This window comes from Buteo buteo, chromosome 2 (assembly GCF_964188355.1).
Source record: "Buteo buteo chromosome 2, bButBut1.hap1.1, whole genome shotgun sequence".
NCBI lineage: Eukaryota > Metazoa > Chordata > Aves > Accipitriformes > Accipitridae > Buteo > Buteo buteo.
Window position 1 is genome coordinate 52,176,901 of NC_134172.1, and position 16,628 is coordinate 52,193,528.

Consider the following 16,628-nt stretch of genomic DNA (forward strand, 5'->3'; position numbering starts at 1 on the left):
TGTTCTCTGCTATGTCTGTTTTCTGTCCCAGAGCATACCCAGATGCCCACTGTCCCCAGAGGCCTGTCTTCCTTGTGTATGTAAGTCCACCAGCTGCCACCTTCATAGTTTTCTTAGTCTTTTTCTTTGCTTTTGCTGCCTCTCAGGGTAACTACTTTCCCCTCAAATTCGTGAAGGCAAGTCAGATTCTGTCCGCAAAGGCTATTCTCCTCAAACAATCCATCCATCCCAAAAACTCCCCTGGGGAAGCAACTGGTCTTTTGCCTTGCCTCCTTCCAGTTCAAATCTGCCTCGTGCCCTGCATTTGGAAATCCTGGGCACAGAGCTGGCTGTGCCTCCTGCTCACCCCTCTGGCCCTTCCTACTGGGGAACATCTCAATTCCTGCTGCCTGTTGTGGGATGGGAAGGAGATAGTTCAGCAAGACTCCATATCCCAAATGTACCACTTTTTGTGCAGCCACAGAAGACCTGCTGGGACCACTACACCCAAGTTATTTACTTCTAGGACATGGGCAGTACTCCTTAAAACAAAAAAGCCAGGCTGCCAGGTCTCTCCCCTCCAGCGTGCAGACAGAAGAGCACTTCCCCTTCCATTGAGCTGCTGCTGAGGCCAGGCAGCACCAGCCCCACAGAAGCCTGAACAGGAGCAGGCACTTGCTCTTCCTGTTTGCCTGGGCATGGGGCAGGGGCAGGGTAGGGAAAGCAGGGTTACCTCCCGCGGGAAAGCTTGGAGGCTCATTTAGACAGAGCTACTACTCTGTCCTCCCTGCGCCACTTGGGGATTACACGTGTACCAGCTCAGCATGCAGAGGCTGAGCTTCCTCTCACACTGAAGATTGTGTATAGGAAAAAAAGAAGGAAAAAAAAAAAAAAGGATGTGGCTCCAGTTTATGCAAAATGAATATCCAGAAGCAAATGAGCATTAGCACACTACAATATAGGATAACAACTGTGTTTATTCTGTTAAGAGAATGATTATTTACTGCTTAGATATCGTTGTAAATGCAGACTTGTAAAACTGTCACAAAAATTTACATGTGCAAGCACACCACTTTCTTCCCCAACCATAAAGAAGTAGAAACAAACCGCCCCAGCGATAGTCTAGCTTTCAATGAAAAAAATATGCATGCCTGGGAGATACAAAGCTTTTTCTTATCTTCTGTAAATGCAGATGACTCTTTGTAAACATAGTTGCCCCGAAGACCAAGTCTAAGTAACAATATGTGAGTACAAGGACCAAGTCTAAGAAACAATATGTGAGTACAAGGACAACATAGTTGCCCTGAAGACCAAGTTTAAGTAACAATATGTGAGTACAAGGACACTAAAAATAATAAATGTTGGAGAAGAGTTTGAGGAAGAACAGCAAATGTGCTCTGTGCACAAAACAGGACTCTGCCTCTCCCCCAAGCTGTTTGCTGAAGTCCAAACGTGCAGCCTGGCAGGGAAAGAAAAGAGCTCATCATGGGAGAGCGAGGGACAGTTGAGACAGAGGGCAATCCCCATCTTCTACTCCATTACAGACAACCTATGGTTAACAAACCCGTGATAACAAAGTCACATTTTTAAGCCAGGCAGTACCTGCTAGGATTCTCCAGAATGTTTCTCCTGAGGAAAACAACTTAAAATAGAGAACTGGGGGGTGGGTGGGGGGGGGAGAACACAAACCTTTATTGCAGTGAATGCTTTTTAATCATAACCTAATCCAGCCAGAAGTCTATGCCATGAATTGTTTCATACATGTGTCTTCTTGATTGATTCAGTTTAGGTTTTTTTTTTAATCATTGCCATTTGGTTACAGGAACCTAGTGCTGTGAAAACCAGTGCTCTGCAGCAATGGTTTCCAGCAAGGCTCATCACGCAGCACAGTTGGAAATATCAGTTTCCTCTGTTGGTAAAGTCTCTAGCATTTATCTGTCACACTGAAGGGAAAAAAACAAACAAAACAAAACAAAAAACCATGAAAGGCAGCCTCCATGTACTGACTTGTCCTGCAGAGGACCAGCAACCTGCTCTGCCCCACCATGCACTGTGCACTACAGCTATCAGGCGCTCAGCTGCTTTCCTTAGGGATCTTCCTCTCCCTGAGTGGTGACACTGCTCATTCTTGCAGATTGCAAACTGGCCTCAAAAACAAGAGACAAATTATACGCATATCTGTTGTGGGAGGCCTAACTGACTCTGTGATCTTTCTGTGCTGGTGTGCCAATGGAAAAGGTCTAATGGAATTTGGCCAGCAAAATCACAGCCCTGTCTGAGGCGTAGTGCTAGATGAGGTCTGATTCAAAGCAAAATCCAATTCAAAGCCAGGCTTTTGGAGAAAACTTGTTGAGGAGCCCATGGTAATAAACCTCCAAAGCCAAAGAGAAAGCTCATGTTTGAAAGAGATCAATAATACTGACAGACTTGCCCTGTGGGCAAAGACAAGGAAGGCTGCTGCCAAAAAAATCCATGGAATATCAAACAACCCTCTGCTCTGATGGTACTTTATCTGTCATAAAAACTGTCAGAAAAAAAGTTAAGCCCAGAAAATATTTTGTGCACACTTAAACCCAACAGTGAGTTGAGATCAGCAAAGTATTTGCCTGATCTGGCTGCAAAAGACCCACGGCCTGACTGAAAAAGTAGTAAGCCTTGGATACTCAATACGCACGCAAAGGTGGTAGCCAACCAGGAGCAGAGTTCTAGACCAAAATTAATGATATCAAAAGCAAATTAAGGATAAAAATCAATAAATGTTATCTTTGCTCTTCCTTTACCTGTTACATGATCTGATTTTCCTTTTGAAAACAGCCAGGAAGGACTCACTTTAGGCAGCAACAGCCTCTTTTACCCCCTCATGCAAGGAAGAGTTCTACGTTACACCTGCGGTGCTGAAATGTAAAAAACTTTCCCATTTCTAAATGCTGGGCTGCACACTCCTCTATACAAAAAAAAAAAAAAAGGCACAGGAGTCTATGTTTTCAAAGGTGATGAACTCCTGTGGTCCGTGATGGCTTCAGCGCTCCTACGAATCAATAAATGTCTGACTCACGGGCAATCACAGCCTGAGCAGCTTTTTCACGTTGGTTCCTCCCCCCTCCCTTCACCGAACAGCATTTGTCACAGGTACAGTGGTACCATCTTCTCTTTATTTCCCGCCACGAGGCTCTCGGATCCCACGGCTGTCACCGCGCGGGAAAGCAAATTCGTTGTCAAACGCCGACGGACGCGCCGCCCGGGTACGTGACAGCCGCATCAACCCGCGCCGCCCCGCAGCCCCCGCCGGGCCGCACCGACGGGCTCCCCCCGCGCTGCGCGCCGGCTGCCCGCCCTGAGGCGCTGAGGCCTCCCCCGGCCCCGGCCGGGGCCCCTCTGCCCGGATCACCGGGCCGCGCCGCTCCCCCCACTAGGCCCAGGCGGCGGGGGAGAGGGCGAGGGGCCCCGGGAACCAGAAAGAAAACGAAAAAAGACCCAACCCCAACCCCCTCCTTTCTCTTCTTAAAACAAACCCGCCCCGCCCGCCGTGCGCGCTGACGTCGCCGCCCCCGCCGCCGCGTACGCTGACGTCGCCGCCCCCCGCCGCCGTGCGACGTGGCCTTCGCCAGCAGCGCGAGCGGTAAGGGCGGCCCGGAGACCCCCGGGCGGTCGCCGCCCCGCTCGGGGCGCCCCTCCGCCCGGGGCGCCCCTCCGCCCGGGCGGCGGGGGCTGAGGAGCGGGGGGAGCGAGCCCCGGGCCCGGCTCCGGCTCGCAGGCCCGCCGGGTCGGCCTCCGCGGGGGGTTCGGGGGCCCAGGCTCCCTTGGAGCGAGGCCGCCGGCCCGTGCGGCCCGTCCCGCGGCGGGGCGGGGGAGCTGGGGCAGGCCGGGCGGCCCGGCCTCGGCCGCAGGGGCGAGGAGGGGAGTCGCGTCGCGTCGCGTCGCGTGGCAGGGAGACGTGAGAAGGACCCTCGTATCGGAGGGCCTGTGCTGGTTAATGACCGCAGATCCCTCCAGCCCGGTGTGGTGCTTGGGGTGGCAGCGCTGGCAGGTGCTTGTTTGGAGAACGAGATCAGGCCACGGTATTTCCCTCGGTGCGCACCAGCCCTCCAGCAGCTTTGGCTTGGGGCTTTCTTGAGAGCGGTGACTTTTGTCTATTTAGACACCTTCAGCAGTGTCCTCAGAAACACAGTGTAGGACATAAGCTGAAAGCAAGCTATGATGGAGCTGTCGTTTTCATCAGCTATGCTGAAAGGCATAGTTTTTCATATTTTTTGCAGGCAGTGGTAGGTCCTCATGTTCATGTATTGATACCATGTCTTTATTTTCTGCAAAGTGGAAGTATCTTTTCAAGTCTGGTTAGGTTGGAGTATGACACTTTACCTTAAGTCTCTGTGAATTTTGTAGGTAACTCCTACTTCTGTAATAAAAAATTCTCCCTTTCAAAAAAAATTCTCCCTTTCAAAAAAAATTCTCCCTTTCAAAAAAAATTCTCCCTTTCAAAAAAAATTCTCCCTTTCAAAAAAAATTCTCCCTTTCAAAAAAAATTCTCCCTTTCAAAAAAAATTCTCCCTTTCAAAAAAAATTCTCCCTTTCAAAAAAAATTCTCCCTTTCAAAAAAAATTCTCCCTTTCAAAAAAAATTCTCCCTTTCAAAAAAAATTCTCCCTTTCAAAAAAAATTCTCCCTTTCAAAAAAAATTCTCCCTTTCAAAAAAAATTCTCCCTTTCAAAAAAAATTCTCCCTTTCAAAAAAAATTCTCCCTTTCAAAAAAAATTCTCCCTTTCAAAAAAAATTCTCCCTTTCAAAAAAAATTCTCCCTTTCAAAAAAAATTCTCCCTTTCAAAAAAAATTCTCCCTTTCAAAAAAAATTCTCCCTTTCAAAAAAAATTCTCCCTTTCAAAAAAAATTCTCCCTTTCAAAAAAAATTCTCCCTTTCAAAAAAAATTCTCCCTTTCAAAAAAAATTCTCCCTTTCAAAAAAAATTCTCCCTTTCAAAAAAAATTCTCCCTTTCAAAAAAAATTCTCCCTTTCAAAAAAAATTCTCCCTTTCAAAAAAAATTCTCCCTTTCAAAAAAAATTCTCCCTTTCAAAAAAAATTCTCCCTTTCAGTATATACATGGCACCGCCAATACTAAATCTGTTCATCTTTGCAGGTAATCATGGATCAGGTAATGCAATTCGTGGAACCCAGCCGTCAGTTTGTAAAAGACTCCATACGACTTGTTAAAAGATGCACCAAGCCTGACAGGAAAGGTAAAGCACACAAAACCCAGAAGCAATCCTTATTTCTTCTTATATTTTACCATGTATCCTTCCATATGTGACTTGATTCATTTGTCATGAATGTTTCTCATCTTTCAGTATGAGATTTAAACTTGAGCAGTTATCCAGTTGTTAATGGGTTTATGGTTCTGGATATAATAATACTTGAATGTGTCCTTTTCTGGTATGTATCAGTCAGGTGTGTGAGAGTGGTACTTAAACTCACCTTATGAAACAGGCTAAGTAGCTGAAATTGGCCATTTTCAGACAGGCAAGTAATAGTTTCATGTATTACGTAAACTGCTCTGAGAAGAACTTGCGTGCACTTCGAAAAGATAAATACAGTAGTCAGGTTCGACTGATTGCAGTCAACTTGGGGGATATTCTGGAGGAAACTGCTTGTTACTTGACCTTGGAGGAAACACTTAATTTTTAGGAGACCCAAAAGGAGCTAGGATTGTTTTTTGCAGTGCCCATTCTGTACTTCACAGTTGTCAGGTGACTGCCTGATTGTGACAGGAAGAACTTGGTTGCTGGAAGTATAGAAGAGGAGGTGTTTGGATTTTCTCAAAGGCATTAGAGAGAAGCTGTGACTCTAACCAGAATGCAATTGGTTGTCCTTAATGGCGGTAGTTACGATGCTTTATTCACATGCTCAGGATGAAGTTTACTGACATCTTTTGAGATCAGTAAGGAACTTCATTCACTGTCAGACTGGCAGGGTTGTGAGGGGCTGTTGACCTTCCTAGTCCATTTCATGGCTGCTTTATTAAAATAATTGAGAATATCACTTAAGTACTTGATTTCTGTGGGGACTTAATATGTCTTCCTGTGACAGATGTAAATGCAGCTTTTCCATTTTTTTTATACTGTATTGGGGATTATTTTCAGGCCTTGTAGGGATATGAAGTAAACATAATGGAATAAGCGTTCCATAAATTGTTATGAACCGTGGGTATTTCTGATTCTGCTTATTATTTAAAAAGTTAAGATTGGCCATGCTTTGTGGAAAGCAGCATCTTCTCTTAAAATCTCATCTGTCTTCTGAAAAAGTGGATTTGTTTCTCAGTGTCAATGCAGTTTGCTTTTGAACTGCTTCCTGTGTTAACGTTACCGTTTTCTAAAGAGATCTCTCTCCTGTGGTCACTGTAGCGCACATCTCCTGTATGCCATACATGAGGCTTCCTAGACTAAAATTTTTTTGGTTTTATAGAGTTCCAGAAGATTGCCATGGCAACAGCAATAGGCTTTGCAATAATGGGATTTATTGGTTTCTTTGTCAAATTGATCCATATCCCAATCAACAATATCATTGTGTAAGTAAATATGACCTTTAATTTCACTGAATTTGACATTTGTTTTTACCTGTTCAGTTTTAAACAGAGGATGTTAGCGAGCCCTACAGGATCCGTGTTGCTTTAGTATCTCTGCATTTCACATGGTAGTGTAATGTGACAGGTATTACTTGATTCAAAGGACTTGATCAGGAAGCAGTTGTTAATTTAATATGCTGCAAAATATTAGATCCATAGTTCTTCAGGTTTTTTTCAAGTATTCTGCTTCAAAACTGAACATTAAATGTTTTGTGTTCCAGTTCCACAGTGTGTGTTTGATCATAGAACATTTACTTTATTCGGATCTTACATACTCTCACTATTTCCAGTTTATAATTTGGGTATCCAAAGTAAATGCATGGATGGTAAGGTAGAGAAAACTGAGTGATTGTGCTGGAAGGTGACAGGGCACAGAACAAAGTTGGTCTTGTTTCATTTACTGAGTGCTAGATATGTTTGAAACTTTGTTTTACTTGTAACTGCATTTTGTAAAATACCTTTTAGAATGAATGTTGCAGCATTAAAAACTTGACCCTTAAGTTGACTGGCAGTCATGGAACTGACGTATTAACACTACCAATTAAAACTCCTGAGATTCTCCAGAGCTGATGTAATCCCTTTTCTAGCACTGGAACAAGTTAAATACTGTTCTGTTACCGTGACATGTGGCTTGCTTATACCTGTAAGAGTCGTGGTCTAGGCAAGGAGAAATGTTTGAAAATAGTAGATAAGCTGTAACGGTAGTAATGTTTGTCCTAACAAGGCAATGGTGGGAGGATAAATTAGACTTCAGATGGGATTGCTTGATCACACTTGATTAGTTGAAACTGATTACTTTGTTCTCTCAACAGAGGCGGCTGAATATTCATCATGAAGAACAAGATGTTGTGACACTTGCTGCAAAGTTTTCACAGCTTTAACTTGTTTGCTATTAAACAAGCTCAGTTTGGGTTTTCAAACATTCTTGTCATCTTATTCCTCTTTTAAAGTGTATGCGATCATACTTGTCTACATTACAGGCTTTTTTTTTTAGTAGTAGTAGAGTGTTTTATTTGTTTGTTTTATTACTTCTTTAAACCATAACAGAGTTATTCAGGTAGGAGGGAACCTTGGGAGGTCTCTAGTCCAACCTCCTGCTCAAAGTTGGGTCAGTGTTGCATTCTGACACGGTTGCTTAAGGCTTTGTCCAGTCAGGTATTGAAAACCTCCAAGGGTGACAACTGTACAGCCTCTCTTCAGAAGCAGTGCTTAATTTACTGCTTAGTAAACGGCATTGTTCCAGCAAAAGTAGACAGCAAGGAAACAGCATTACTGTATCCTCTTGAGTGGTGATTGAAAAATCTGTCAACTGGAATTCTTGTCACTAATTTCTGGAATCACCATCATTACCTGTAATTCCTTTCTGCATTTGGAAGTCCTGTTACGTTATACTATGTACTTGACTGGAAAAAAACCTCCATCAAATAAAGAACTTGCATTGCCAGTCCTTACTCTGATGGCATAATTAAGAAAGCCAAACTTAGCTGGTTTGAGGTTAATATAGTTGTCAGAGATACTAAGAAGTCCTTCAGCAAATCAACAACTTGCTCACACTGTTGGATAGGATATACACCCATTTTGGATACTGGTTCTCTAAGACAACTGCACATAGAATTATAAAGGGCTCTGTTTTTGTTGACCTGGAAGTTTCCATTAGTAAATGACTGAATATTTTGATTTTAAGAACTATGCCTGTAAAAACTCTGGTAGATGCAATGTTCTTCCTCCTCAGATTGAGATTAAGCAATTTATATTTCATTCCAGAAAGTTTATTGTAAGCATTTGGTGTTTGCAGAAGTTACAGTGCTACTTCCATTACAGACTTTAAAAGCACTTAATACCAGGAGATCTGATATTGGTATTACAGCAAAAATGAAGCTTCTTCAGTACACAAACTTGCTTCATAAGTAGAAAAGTTCAATTACTGCTCTTCTTGAGAAATCTTCACCAGCACCTGCATGTTACAAACCAGGACAGAAAAATGAGATTAACTACTCTTAGTGCTATCACGTTTTAGTATAGTTATACTATGTGCAACTGTGTACTGTATTTCCTCTTAGCAAAAGGGGAAAAAATAGTTCAGTATTTGAATAAAATACTTTGTAAAAATAGTCTGAACAACCAGATAAGCAGTAACAGTTTCTTTACATTCACTTCTGTTTGTGATCCTATTGGGAGGCAGCTCATGTGTCTTCTGATTAGGTAGTGTGAGGTACCAGAATGAAGTACTCAGTTATTGCTGCTAATCTTGATTTGGTCTCAAGTGACTTATATATCAGATTTGTTTGCCATTCAGTACATAAAATCAGTGCCTGCTTATATCTTTTTGGAACAGCTTTACTGTCTTCACTGAATTCAGTGAAATCTTGCAGTCATTTGAGTGGGTCAGATCAGAAAAGGCAGCTGTACCTTATCTTATCTTTTGATAGCCATTGTCCATAGCAAAGGCTTGTCCGTCTCAATGGTCACAATCCCCGAGTCATCATACGTGTTGGAAGTACTGACCAGTGTTCCAAACTTCAGCACCTGGTTAGCTGTGAAAAATAAGTAAGAGACTGAGTGGTACTCTTGAAAGAAATGCATTGATGTGCATTTATTGTTGTAAAGACTACTGCTCCCGCAAAGAAGGAAAAAACAGCTGAGTAAATCTAACCCAGATAAACAACATCTAAAATAGGTATGTTAAATATTAATTAGAAGGCTTGTATGAGACTATCCAATGACCTGTAGAGGGAATAAATTAATACTTAATCCCCAAATTAGCATTTTGAGTTTACAGCAGATTATTACAAAAGCAGATTGTTGAATGTCCCCCAGAGTTTTGCATCTGGAAATTTGTATTTCATTAGCACAGCTCAAGTACCAGTGCTAGACAAGGTATTTAAAGTAAAATGAAGCAGAGGATCTTACTGTAGTTCCAAACATGAGATTTGCTTTAGTTCAGCAGCAAGCCTGTGATCTCTTAAAGTGCGAACAGTTATAGAGCAAAGGCCTGCAGTTAAAATTGATATTATTTAACAACTTTTGCTTTGAAGTGACTTGCATCTTTTCTTCTGTTATGTGCCTAGTGAGGTAGGTGTCCATGTGCATTAGAAACCAAGGGGCATTACTGTTAACAAATAGCTAGTGTCAGTTTTAGGAGCATTTAACACAGCTAACAGTGCAGTTGCAATGATAATTTTGAAGTATCTATCTGCAAAGTTTTAAACAACTATTCTGTATTGGTTTAGCTGACATGTTTTAAGGGTTACATAGACTGCCTACAAGCTGAGACCAAAGATACAAGCTGCCCCAAACAAAAAAATGCAGTTTAATTTTTATCTTCCATTTCCTCCCTTTTGGAGATTTGCATTTTTTGCATTTTGCAAACGTATGAACTTCCCCAAAGGCACTTTAAGAGTAGTCAGTTCTGTATTAGTCCTTGCATATGGGTGTAAGAACTCTAAGACTATCCTTTGGTTTAGTCTGTAAAACAAGCCAAATGATGGCTCTTACTCGCTGGCGCTGCAGAGTTACATTTCCGTGGAGGATACAAGGAGAGCTGCAGCTGGGGAGAATTGTTCAGGCAGATCAGCAAGTCTGTGTGGCCTGTCAGAATTGCCAAATCGTGCATTAATACTGAAGGAGGAATCCTCTGGATTTGCTATCAAGCGGCCACTGCAAGTGGAGATCTCGCTGTGATCAAGAGGTGTGCAAAACAACATATTAAGCTCTATTTTGTGATTTGCACAGGAGACAAATATTCCAGTTGTGAATGCGAGCATGGGCTATAGTAAACTTAGGTGTAGTAATATGTTACTACAATGCATGTTAACACTGTCTCCCCATTCCTGGAAGCTGCACAGGAGGAATTGATCTTGCTAGGCTGTATGGCTTGAAAATGAAAGAAAGTCTGACAAAAGGCAGGACACACATACATACAATGTAGTTCAGCGTCTGTTCTGCCAGCTCTGTGCTTGCTTACTGCTACTTGTTCCTGCTCCCACTCTTGTTATCAGCCTGAAACGAACTGAAGAGGAGTTTCGGCTGCTAGCTGTGTTTGGTTGGAATGAGAGAGCAACACTCGAGTTTCACTACTGCTTTAAACTGAAGAGTCCTGCCACTCGAATCTCTCAAGAGTTTAGAGCATAACTGCAATGCAGTGCAGAAGTTCAGCAAAGAGATAAAAAAAAAGTACTGTATCAGATCAATTATGTACCTAAAATAAAGGTGCTAGATTCTATCAATCAGGATGATTTTGGACACAACAATGGGAGGCAGGCTCCTAGACAAATGTCAGGATGAATGAGTTTTGGTGTTTGGAAGAGAGAGCAGAGGACGATAGGGTTATGCCTTGCCAGAAGCTGATGCACTGGACTGAGTTGCCAGAGAACCCAGATTTCACCTTTTGCAGGTAAACAGGTTATTTAATGAAGATGAGGGTAACACATGGGCAGAGTTCCCTTTGTAGAAAATACTCCCCAAAATACCGTGTTATGGTCTTTATGAATGTTTCCAGTCAGTTTTAAGTAGGAAAGAACCTTAAATAGTTTAAAGTATTTGTTGACGCACAAATTATCTATTTTTGATTACTAAATATTGGAGCTTGAAGGGGGAGGAAGAACTTTGTGGATCAACTCTTCTTCTTTATAAACCCACTCATTTAGTATCATTTATTGCTTCTTGCTCAAGACTGTCAGAATAATTCTTAACGTTTCAGCTTTGCATATGAAATAATGGCTCTGTAGAAGGCAAGAATTAAGAACAACATGGCAGCTTAATGAAACAAAATCTAAAGCAGTATTTCTTCATGCATAAAATTAATTGAAAATCTTGCCTTTTTTTTCCTTTAAACAAAAAGTTCTTGCCCACTAGATGGAGCCTTTTATCTTTGTCTACCAGATTTTCTTCTGTGCAAGGGTTGCAGTTGAAATGCTGAAGTGAAAAAAATGCAAAATCCATAGAACAGCACTGCTGATTCACGTGGCTCAAATGGACGAATTCCAAGTACTTGGTTTCACAACCAGCCAACATTTCAACTAACATAATTAAAAATGCATGCTTTCCATTCAATAAACGAACAGTAATTAATGTGAAAAACTAGGTTTAAGCCAGTAAAGGAAATAAGAGGATGTACATACCTCGTGTTTCTAGGAAAACTTCCTGCTGTGTCATGCATTATGATGTGAAGTTTACAAGGTTAAAGAAGTCAGAAGTTTTATCAGTTCATACCTGATCCATTCCCTTTTTTTTAAATGGCTTTCAGTCTTATTTGTTAAGTCCTAGCAAGAGCTTATGCCTTGGGAAAAAGCCTACTACAAAAAAAAATCCCATTCTCACTATTGAGATTATTTTTCTGAATTGCATTCCAAAGAAAACAACCTTTTTATTTTCTAATATTTAGTATATATAGTTTTGATGGGTACCAAATATTATTCTAATAAAGGATTTCACATTGTGATTTTTTAAAAAAAATCTAAATCTCAAAACCCCTAGGATTTTTAGAATTCTGTAATTAAAAGATATTTTATTTTGGATCACTGAAATTTTTCTTTTAGACAAATAGTAGTCTTCTGTTTTTCACGAGAATCTTCAAGAGCTGATTTGGGTAAAACCAGAAGTGAGTAATTGAAAACAACACCCCCCCCCATTCCAGCAGTGTTAGACATTTTTTTCCCCTGAAGTTTTGGTTAGTGCTTTGGTTCCAATCAAACTGTGATTACTGATAATGGACTGTTGATGAGAAAGACACTCTACCCAGCTCCTCCAGTGTAGCTATACTATTTTTCATTACTCTCCATCTGTAAAGTCAGCACATCTTGGTGGCACTGAGCCTAGGGGGTTGTGCCTTCAAGGAGAGCCATGGGGGTCATGAGTGGTTACATGAGAAGGTAACCAAGTAGTAGTTCTTGTTGTGGTTTTGAAGTCTGACAATTATGGACTTCAGAACTAAAAGCAAATGCTATTCCTGCCTTTTTGGGGGACCCCCCCCAAAAAAACCCCAAACAACTCCCCAAACAAACAAACAAGCAAACAACAAAATCTATTATGAGACAGCTTTTTATGGTGTGCCCTATGTTCTTACCAGTAACGAAAGATTCTCATTTCTGTCTGATGGATTGCAACATACCACTCACTAATTCAGACCTAAACATGGTCATGGGCAGGTCTTATTTTGATGTGGTAGTGGAGGAATGTTTTTCAAGCAGTTCTTATTTTGTTTAGCAGGTCATTGAATCTGTCAGGGTTTGAGAATGTTGGAAATAATTTAGAGAAGAAACCTGAGGGCTCGTAGGTGAGCTCAAAGAAGCATAATCACAAAGATCATTATTTCTTAGACATCCCTTTTGCTGACCAAATTATATGACAAAGGAGGTCTCATTAACCCTCATTAACCTGCCCATTTTCACTACTTTATTGCTCGTCTTTGGATACTTTTTTTTTTCCATACACAATTCTAAGGGTGCCATGTGGAAAATGTTAATCTCAGATGTAAGATTTTGAAAATTGATGAATCTTATGGTTGCCAGAACAACATTTGGAAATGTTAACAAAATGCACCCTGTAAGTAATCAAGCTGTATAAAAAATCAAACAAAAAAGCCCAAACCTAAAAATGTATTTTAAAAACTCGTATCATATTTATACCTCTGCCATGGTTGGAGGGGTTATTTTTTAGTTGACACTACTGAAAATGAGACCTAAGTCTTGCTTGCAACGTGTTCACCATTGCACTGCAAGCTTTCAGCCTGGAAACTGAGAAATAGCATGGACTAAATATAACTAGATTGCGTCTCGTCATGTTAGGTGCTGCAAAAACACTAACTCTCAATATCAGGTTATTCCTCTTAATAACAGTATTCATGATCTAGTAGACTTCTAAACATTATTTCTATGACTTCATTGTACTCTAGGATACTTAAATTTAAAATTCAGTCCAGCAGAAGAGAGCTTATATCAGGGTCTCATGTACATCTTATAAGCTGCACTTAAGCAGGGCTTGAGGGAGGCATATACAGAGAAAAAACTTCTTCTTAAACATATCATATATGCCAAAAGCAAATGATGTCATTAATTTTAAAGGCTTAATTGAACAAGCAGACCCTTTGGTTATTCCTACATCTATACCAAAACCACAGCAAAATCTGGACTGCTGAGAGAGAGGCTTTTAACTGTGGTATCTAATGGTCATGCTGGAAAAGGAGTTTACGAGGTGCAAGTCCTTCCTTACCAAGGAGTAGATGTAGTGAAGGCAGTGATTTTGGTGTGAGAATGGCTGAACAGTCAGGCCTCATGTCTTTTATGTGAAGACATGTAGGCAAATGGAAGCCTTTTGGAAAGCCCTTGAATGCAGCAGCATAGCACAAGTGGTCCCACTGCATGGGATTTCACCAAGTCAGGGTCTTAACTACTGTTACCACAAATGACTGAGAACGAAATACTGTCACAATAAGCATGTCCCACATAGATACCGTGATATCTCTATGATGCTTCCTTTTCTCAGCTGTGTGTCTCAAGTCTTTCCTGAAATATATAAAGTCACACCTTGCTGATTTCCACCACTGTAAACACAAAAAGGTACAGGAATACAAGCAGATTGCCACTGCTGGCATGGATGTTTGGAATATCAAAATAATTAATTATTAATTAAAAGCCTTATTATAGTGAATGTAATCCTCTTCCCCCTAGGCAAATGCTGCATCAAAATGATAGAAAATTAAGATCAATAAGCTGAAACACAAGTTAAAGTGAAATATTGAATTACCATTTGGTATCCTATTACAGGTTATCTAGAGAGGATTTCCCTGAAGTTCTGTGTTAGGAGCAGAAATCTGCATTTAAATGGAGATGCATTAGTAACGCATGAGCTAGTACTTTGCAGGTCACCCTGTGTCTGCAGAACAGCAGCATTAATTTTGCTATTTAAAAACAAAAACCAAATAGTTCATAGACTGGTTTTCCTTTCATTCCTCCTAGTTTTACACTTGTTGATTAGACTGACTTCACTGGAGTTAATCTTGATTTACACTGATGGATACAAAGGAAAGAAAGGAAAAATTGGGTCCTTGATCTCTGTGCAATGGGAACTGCAAAACTGGAAGTTGCAAATAACAGTAATTTACAATAAACCACGAACTATTTTCAATACTGACACAACACTGAAGTACCATAAAGGCTTGCCGAGTCTGCTGGGAGGGGATGGGCTAGCCTGTCATGGCACAGATCCCCTCAGGGCCAAGGGGAGTTTTGAACAGGCAGAGACTACATTGGACAATTTTTATAACTATTTTAACTTCTGGTACCTGGTTTTGTAGCACAGAGCAATGGTTCTGTAATCTCAACAGATTCGTACGAGTGGGCTCATGAAAGCATTGAGAGGATACAGGGTGAAGGAGGCTTAGCAGGCAAGGCCAGGTTGTTACTCCACTGGTTCAGATGCTGGCAAAGACTCTGGGCACGGGCTTTGCAGCACAGGCTGCCTGGCCTCACGTTGGTGGGAATTCAGGAGGTGACAACAAAAGCACTGGCTGTCAAGGCTTAACAATTTCATATAAAAAGAGAGAAAAATAAGTTAATAGAACTGTGTGTTCTACACTGGAAAGAAACCACCCATGTTGGGTGAGCCTTCAGAAATGCAAATGAGTGCCAGAAGTTTTCACATTTATTTCCAGCACACATTTTTTTTTTCCCCATATTTTTTTCAGCCTTGTAATCATGGCGGTACTGTAAGAATAGCTCAAACTCCTCCTGTCACATCACCTGCTTGGTAGCAATTTAAAATGATAAGCTGATAAAAATGATGCTGAGAAATAGAGTGCTTTCTACGCTAATGTCTCTGCTGCTACTACTGCTTCACCAAAATCAACAAGAATCATTAACTGCAGGAAGTTTCTATGGCTATTAGCAGCATTTTAGCACTACTAAGATGTGCTCCAGTGTTTGTTCAAAATCACTTTAGCCTCTTTATTTAATTAAAGTGGCCCGGAAAGTCTGACATGGAAACCGTATATACTATTTTCAGTAGTGCCTCTCCAGTCTAGATATGATAAAGCTATACCAATACTACAATAGCAGAAGTGATTTACCAAAAATGTAAGTATGAAGAAAGTCAGGAAACTAGCTGGTCTGGAAGATTGTTTTGCTAAGCTAAAGACAAAGCCAGGCTATGAAGTAATTTGAAGAATTTAGTTTAGCCAGCAAGCAGCACAGTGTTTACTTCATTTTTTATGCTTTCCAGTAAGTTTGTATAATGTTTATCAAACTACTTGCAACTCTGAAGGGCTGTACAAGTGACAGGTAGTATTAATAATAGTGTTAGAGCACTGAAGAAATAGCTGCAGAAATAAAATATAGCTTCAGTTTGACAGTCACTACTGTAGAGATCTTGCATATAATCTAGACAAAATAACTTGTTGCTATTTTGCTCTATCTCTACTTCATGTTGTGAGATAAAGAATGCTATTCTCATGAGAAAAAGGGGCAAGAGTAATGCTGAGATGCATCAGCTAATGAATTGTCTTAGTTCTAAACATCCATAAGACACCTCATAGCACACATCATCCTATTACGCTTGCATGCTTTAGGGACATTACTTAGTCACACAAAGCTGAGAATGGCAATCTGCTACAACACTGAAACTTGAGATTAGCTAAAAACAATGGTGTTCTGTCTTGGCATGTAGGTCTGAAGCTCTGGTTTGACGTGACAGCAAAGAACCTAAAAATACTTGCTATTTTGAAAGCTGCTACACCAACAAGTTGATATGATGCATCTAATTGTGAAATATACTGAATTTGTTAGAGGCAGATATCCAAATGATCCTAGCAAATGACCACATGCACTGCTGCAGAAAGGAGTGAATTTCCCCCTACATTCCTTGTGATCAGGCTGTTGGAGACAGGGAAGAGTGATAGGGGAAGAGGAAGGAAAGGCAATCTTTTCCTGACCCAAATCTCAGGCCTAGTTGACTATGTCCATGTATGCAGGCTATGAACAACTTGTCAACAGAAAGCTTTTCAACACAACCAGATCCAGGACTGACCTTGATTAACATCTTG

General features: G+C 41.0%; 2 protein-coding genes across 8 annotated transcripts in view; one reads left to right on the forward strand and one right to left on the reverse strand.

Moving 5' to 3' along the window:
- Positions 1-3,418: 3,418 nt before the first annotated feature.
- Positions 3,419-7,512, forward strand: SEC61G (SEC61 translocon subunit gamma). Its single transcript, XM_075054720.1, has 4 exons — positions 3,419-3,598; positions 5,111-5,210; positions 6,433-6,535; positions 7,405-7,512. Exons 2-4 carry the CDS (start codon positions 5,117-5,119, stop codon positions 7,412-7,414), a joined length of 207 nt encoding a protein of 68 aa, XP_074910821.1. The 5' UTR covers positions 3,419-3,598; positions 5,111-5,116; the 3' UTR covers positions 7,415-7,512.
- Positions 7,513-8,348: 836 nt separating this feature from the next.
- TPK1 (thiamin pyrophosphokinase 1) overlaps positions 8,349-16,628 on the reverse strand; it is a 320,136-nt gene continuing 311,856 nt past the window's right edge. For all 7 annotated transcript variants that reach the window (XM_075054676.1, XM_075054684.1, XM_075054657.1 and 4 more), the window contains 2 exons: positions 9,002-9,126; positions 8,349-8,546 (listed from right to left, as the gene is read on the reverse strand). In XM_075054676.1, the coding sequence (XP_074910777.1) occupies positions 9,008-9,126 (119 nt within the window). In that variant the 3' untranslated portion in view covers positions 8,349-8,546; positions 9,002-9,007. The remainder of the gene's footprint in view (positions 8,547-9,001; positions 9,127-16,628) is intronic.

Excerpts from the sequence above, each read along its gene's own strand:
- SEC61G (XM_075054720.1), top strand. The coding sequence starts at position 5,117 with ATGGATCAGGTAATGCAATTCGTGGAACCCAGCCGTCAGTTTGTAAAA. Across the intron at positions 5,211-6,432 it reads CACCAAGCCTGACAGGAAAG|AGTTCCAGAAGATTGCCATG; the intron begins GTAAAGCACACA and ends TTGGTTTTATAG.